The 6876-nt window shown below is 38.8% G+C and overlaps 1 protein-coding gene across 1 annotated transcript; it reads right to left on the reverse strand.

Annotated features, from left to right (window-relative positions):
* Positions 1-699: 699 nt before the first annotated feature.
* On the reverse strand, positions 700-1281 carry LOC127744458 (uncharacterized). The gene has a single exon (XM_052256603.1). The coding sequence runs from the start codon at positions 1279-1281 to the stop codon at positions 700-702; it is 582 nt and encodes a 193-aa protein (XP_052112563.1).
* Between the last annotated feature and the right edge of the window lie 5595 nt (positions 1282-6876).

Genomic DNA, 6876 nt, shown 5'->3' on the forward strand with positions numbered 1-6876 from the left:
AATCTGTCCTTCCTTCAGGGATCTTTTCTTTGTCAGCACTTCCTTTATAAATTTGGCATATAGTGGCATCTATTCAAGTGCTTCCAAGAAAGGAATATTGATGCTGAGTGTCTTGAATATGTCCAGGAATTTTGAGTATTGCTTATCCTCATTTTCTTTTTTAAACCTCTGAGGGTATGGAAGTTTGGGGACACAAGGATTTACTCCTTCCCTCTTCTCTTGTAGTTGTGGTTCAAGGATGTTCTTGTATCCCTTTGAAACTTGTGCATTTTTGGTTTCTTGATCCTTTTTACTTCTCTCCTCTGGCTCTTCTTGTGGAACTTCTCTGTTGTGTTTGTCCTGATTGATGGCTTCCTTCTTCATAGTCTTCTCACTTCCCATTGTGATTGCTTTGCACTCCTCCCATTTTGTGGCCTTTCCTTTATCCCTTGGGTGTTCTTCAGTAATATTGGGGAAGGCATTTGCTCTCTTCTCACCCATTTCTAAAATTTGCTTAGCCATTTGCCCTATGTGTCTCTCAAGGTTTTTGATTGAGGCCTCTTGGTTTTTGAATGCCAGGGCCTGATCTTTCCTTGCAGTTTCCTGATCTTGTCTTGCCATCTCTTGATTTTTAATGAGTTTCTCCATCATTTTCTCTAGACTTGAGATTCTTTGAGAGTCTGGATTTGGTTGTGGTTGTGTGAAATGAAATGGTTGTTGCTAGAAGTTGTTTGAATTAATTGTGGGGGTACTTTGAGGGTGGGATGTGGATGTAGAAAAGTTATTCTGGAGGTTTTGTGAGTTGTTATGTGGTTGGTGATATGTGTTTTGTGGGTTTCTGAATTGGTTAGTATTATTGGATGAATGGCTTTGGTTGTTTGTGTTGCTAAGGCTGCTATAGTTGAAGTCCCTTTGTCCTTGATTCTGGTACTCAGCCCACTTTGAATTAGAATGAGTCTTCCAGGGTGTCTTGTGTGCATCACCATGAAAATTGTGTTGAGATGAACTTGAAGTGTTATTCATGCATTGCACCTGCTCAGGGCTTTCTTGCTCATAATTGAATGTCCCAAAACATTCTTCAGATTGCTTCCACCCATGTGAGGTTTGAGATTGGCTTTGTGTATTTACTGCAGTGATTTGCAGTCCATCAATTTTTTTAGCCATCTGCTCAAATTGTTGCTGAATTTGTTGATGCATCACTTTGAAGATGGTATCCACACCTTCCAGCTCCAATACACCCCTTCTCTGGGCTGGTTGAAGTTGTCTTTGATGAGCAAAGAAGTATTGATTGTTTGCCACCATCTCTATGAGGTTTTAGGCTTCCTCTGCTATCTTCATTAGCTGTATGAGCCTCCTGTTGAATGATCTAATGCTTCTTGAGCTTTCTGGGTCAATCCTTCATAGAAGTTTTGGAGTCTATCCCACTCACTGAACATTTCTGGGGGACACTTCCTGATTAAGGCCTTGTATCTCTCCCAGGCATCATACAACGACTCTCCATCCACTTGAATAAATGTTTGCACCTCTGTTTTCAACTTGATGACTCTTTGAGGTGGGTAGAACTTGGCTAGGAATTTGCTCACCAATTCATCCCAATTGTTGATGCTCTCTTTGGGAAAGGTTTCCAGCCATTGAGTAGCATTTCCCCTCAAAGAAAATGGGAACATAAGTAATTTGTAAATGTCAGGATGAACCCCATTTGTCCTGACCGTTTCACAAATCCTTAAGAAAACAGACAAATGTTGGTTGGGGTCTTCAAGAGGGCCACCTCCATAAGCACAATTGTTCTGCACCAAGGTGATTAGTTGAGGCTTCAACTCAAAGTCATTTGCCTGAACATTTGGGGTGAGGATGCTGCTCCCATAATGTCTTGGATTGGGGATAGTGTAAGAGGCCAACACCCTTCTTGCAGGCTGGGTATTGTTGCTCACTCCCTCTTCGCGCACCTCAGCCTCCATAACTTGCAAAAATCACAAACAAACCAAATGAAACATGGACATTCTAATGCTAGAATGTGGTTAGAGGGTTAGGTGATAGAATGTGTCAAACAGTTAATGTGCTTATAAAAAAAGAAAAACAAAGAAAAAGTGCTTAATCTAGACCACCACCTTACTTAATCATTGTCAATCTATTTCAATCCCCGGCAACGGCGCCAAAAAATTGATGTGTGGAAAACGATCAACACAAAACTCACCGGCAAGTGTACCGGGTCGCATCAAGTAATAAAACTCACAGGAGTGAGGTCGATCCCACAGGGATTGAAGGATTGAGCAATTTTAGTTCAGTGGTTGATTTAGTCAAGCGAATCAAGTATTGGTTGAGTGATTTTGTATCCAACAATAAGTAAATAGTAGAAAATGTAAAGGGAGAGGGATAAATTGCAGAAATTAAAGAGAACTGAAAGTAAAGATGCTGAATCTTAATGAACAAGAAATTAAATGGCTGAAACTTAAAATGCAAGAAATGTAAATTGTAGTAACTTAAAGTGCAAGAAATATAAATTGCTTGAATAGAAAAAGAGATTTGAGGACTGGGAATTCAGAATTTAAGCAAGGGAAATTAAATTGCAACAATTAACTAAACAAAAGATGAATTGAAATTGACTATATCTCAAACAGCAAATGGAAATTCAAATTGCAATAGTGGTTCATCAGAAGAACCAAAAGGAAAAGTGGATCTCAGGACTCCAGAGACTAGATAGCAAAGTCTAGACCTTAATTGCCTTCCCAGATCCAAGTTCACAAAGCAATTAACAAGAAATTAAAGATTGCAGCAGTGAGGAAATGAAATTTAGCTCAATTATAAAGTAGGAAAAATCCAAGAGATCTTAAATGGAGATTAAGACAGAAATTCCTCAATTCTTCCCACCCAAGACTCAAACAAGAAAAGTAAAAATGCTCAAGCAAGAACAAGGAAGAAGAGAGATCAATTCTCCTTCCCAATTCTCTCAGATCTCAATTCAAAGCTCTCAAAGAAAATAAAGTCTCCAAAGGTAAGAATTCAAAAATAAAAAAAGGTCCTCATTACATCAAACTATCTCCTATTTATACACTTTCTATTCTTGGATTTTGGAATTTTGATGGGCTTTTGATTTGGTGAAGAAATGAATTAAATTGGATTTTTAATCCAATTTTCAGCCCATGAAAAAATGGCTTCCAAGAGGCTGCCCTGCCCTTGCGTCCGTGCTTGGTGCGTGTGATGCATCAGAATGCTGCCCTGCCCTTGTGGAGGGCAGGGCAGAGTTGTCATGGTGCGTCAGATGCTGCTTGTGCGTGCGTGCTTGCTGGCCGACCTGCCCTTGTGGAGAGCAGGGCAGTGTGCGTGCATGCTTGCCTTCCGTGCGTCCAAGCTGCGCGTGATGCTCTTGGCCATGCGTGCTTGTGTGCTGCCCGTGCCAAGAAATGCTGCTCTGCTCTCCTTGTGGGCAGCGCAGCAAAGCAACCAAGGGTGAGGTCCCAGGTTCGAAACCTGGTGGAAGCACACGCTGCCCCTTTTTCCTTGGTTTTCTTGGCACCAAAGTAGCGCCTAGTTCCTTGCTTCCTCATGGTGCTGTGTTTGATTCTTGGAGATTGAAAACAAGCCAAATTTGCTTGTTTTCCTTGTACTTAAGCGCTACTCCTTTATTCCTTGTTCTTGGGTTCGAAACCCATGGGTAACACTAGGAGAGCAATTTCCTTTGAATTTTTCTTGGATGAAGCCCGATATTGCTCTTGAGGAGGGCAGGGCAAAATTTTTGCTTCCTTTGGTCTTTGACATAGAATTGTGCTCCGCTCTTATTGTGGGCAGGGCAGTGATATTTTGGAGGCTTGGTTTATCATGCTGCTCTCTTGGAGAGCAGTGTGCTCTTGTGGAGAGCAATGTTTGCTTCCTCCTTCTATGTTGCACCACACTTCTCCTTCCATGGCCACACTTCTTAAGCCACGTTTTTCTTCTTTTCTTCCTTTCTTCACCTACAAGAAATCAAAACAACCAATCAAAGTATCACTAAATTCACAAGGTTTATAAATCATCAAAAATCAATTAATTTTAGCCCAAACCTCATGATTTAGCATCAATTAAATGGTGGTTGTTTGATTTAAAGAAGTTATGCATTTTCATTCCAAATTACTTTCTTAGGATGCAAGAAAGTGCATAAAGACTAGTGAAACAAGTGAAATTAGCTTGAAAAATGGGTATATGATGACTTGTCATCAGGTATGCGACCGCGTAACTGTGATTTCCTCCATTTCTAGCGGTCGCGTGAGCCATGCACCCGCGTCACTTCTCGCTGATCATCTCCTCAATTCCTTGTGTTCCTTCCATTTTTGCAAGCTTCCTCTCCATTCCTTATGCCATTCCTGCCCTATGAAGCCTGAAACACGTAATACACAGATCACGGCATCGAATGGTACAAAGGAAAATAAAAATATACAATTAAAAGGTCTTTAGGAAGCAAGTTTTCAATCATGGAACATTTTTAGGAAGGAATTGTAAATACATGCAAATTGTATGAATAAGTGGGTGAAGACTTGATAAAACCACTCAATTAAACACAATATAAATCATAAAATAATGGTTTATCAACCTCCCCACACTTAAACATTAGCATGTCCTCATGCTTAGTTGAAGAAGATAAATCTAAATGAATAGGGACATGTGAGACTCATGCAATGCAATGCAACCTATATACACATGAATGCAACTATATGATTTTTGTCTATATGATTAAAAATAGATAAGTTCTCTAAGACAAAACATGGGGCATATTCCACTAATTCAAATCATACAGTAAAAGCAGGTAAATTTGTAAGAAGATAGCTCGTGAAAGCAGGGAACACAGGATCGAGCATTGAACCCTTACTGCCGGTGCGTGTGCACTCCAATCTTCTCTAGTATATGGGGTAATCACTCTATCCTTCTCTAATTATGATTTTAAATTTTTGTTTTTCACCTAACCAATCAACAATCTTAAAGTGCCAATGCAAACATCATGAGGTCTTTTCACGGCTGTAATGGGGCTAAGGTAAGGGTGAGGGTCTATATATGGCTAATTATACATTGAATCTTTAGTTAACTCGAGCTTTCACCTAACATACATATAATCTATATAATTTTAACATTCATACTTAGCTACCCAAAATTTCTTTTTCACATTCCATACTCATGCATCAACCTTTATTTTAATTTTATCACGTGTGCATTAATTTTATTGCGATGATTTTGTCCCCTTATTCACTAAAATAAAGATTTTTTTACTTAGCTTATCAATGCACATAGATTTGTAATCTTTCTTTTATGGTTTCACATGAATAGGTACCCAAATTCCCCTTATTTTATCATGACATATTCCCCTATTACCCTTTATTCCCGCAATTTTCTCATACTCAGTTAACACACAAATTTTTTCTTAAGCTAACCAAAGATTCAATTGGGATTTTCAATTGTTTTTCTGCTTAAGGCTAGTAATGTGGTAAAATGTAGAACAAATGGGATTAAAGACGATTCAAAGTGGTTAACAAAGGTAATTAAAAGGGTAGGCTTATTTGGGATACGTGAGCTAAACAAACAATGGCCTCAATCATATTCATGCATATAACACATTAACGTTGGACATATAGGATAAAATAAAATTCATATTACAATCATAGAGAAGTAAACACACAAGAAAAAAAGTTTATGGTTAAATAGTGTAACCATGTATTAAGGCTCAAAGTTTCACGGGTTGTGTGTTCTTTAGCTCAAAAACCCTGTTCCAATTACAACTTCAAACAAATTTAACATAAATATTTTGATTCAGATTAGTGAAATTTTTAAAAAAAAATTAGGGTCTTAAAAGAAACTTATTATCTTTTCAATCAGGTTGAACATGCATGCAATTAACCTACTACTATGCGATCTATCCTATTCTAAAGAAAAAGAAGTTGGTGTTAGGGGAAAGAATTACCTCTGGAAGTCAGGTACTGACCGACCTCCCCACACTTAAGGCTTTGTACTGTCCTCGGTGCCATCTTTCAGGAACAAGGGTGGGCTGGTGGCAGTATCTCCACAGTCGGGACCGTCATGGCTCCCTGTGCTGGTAAAGGAAGTGGAGTCCGGAGTGCCTGGGTCCTCGTCAGATCTGTGGTTGCCTGTGAGTAGCTCCTTGAGGTATTTGAATCGGCGCTGGTTGTGACGCTCTCGTAGCTTCACTTTCTGGTCTTGCTGTAGCTGACTATTAGAAGGTGGAATGTCTGCAGCATGTTCTGTGCACTGGCTGGTAGTGGCTAGTGGTAGCCTGAGATATCTCCCGTTAGAAACGTATTGATCATCCTGTGGAAGTATGGCTTTGGAAGTATAGCTTTCTCCTTGCCTTTCTTGGTGGCCATCTTGAAAGGGAACGGGTAATGACATGAACATTTTAAGGGTTATAGCAAGGAAAAGAATGGGAAAGGTGGTAATCAATGCATATTAAGGAATAATGATGTTAACACATGGTCATGACTACATGTGAAAAATCAACAACGGGAATATAGCAAGTGCATGTGATGACAGTTAAAGGCAAGGTGTTTATTGGCATGTCGGCATGGGCATAAATAGCATAGATCAAGCATTCAATGTCCAAGTTAGATTACCAAGTCTTCCAAACTAACAATATGCTTGTAATAACAATTATATAAAAATTAATAAAATAGAAAAAGGATTTTATGAAAAGCAAGCATTTAGAGTAGTAGATTAAAAGAAATCTAAATATAGTGCACAATTCCATATGGGCGTTTTCATAAACACATAGCATGCATGTTAAATAAGGTATGGAAAGTATCAATTGAACATGCAAGTAACCCTATAAAAATAATATATAACTGTTAAACAAGTCCTAAACAAACCACAAGCAACATATAAAAATAATGACCCAAATAAATCTCTAACACCAATAGGAGG

This window comes from Arachis duranensis, unplaced genomic scaffold (genome assembly GCF_000817695.3).
Source record: "Arachis duranensis cultivar V14167 unplaced genomic scaffold, aradu.V14167.gnm2.J7QH unplaced_Scaffold_354585, whole genome shotgun sequence".
NCBI lineage: Eukaryota > Viridiplantae > Streptophyta > Magnoliopsida > Fabales > Fabaceae > Arachis > Arachis duranensis.

Excerpts from the sequence above, each read along its gene's own strand:
- LOC127744458 (XM_052256603.1), bottom strand. The coding sequence starts at position 1,281 with ATGGTGGCAAACAATCAATACTTCTTTGCTCATCAAAGACAACTTCAA.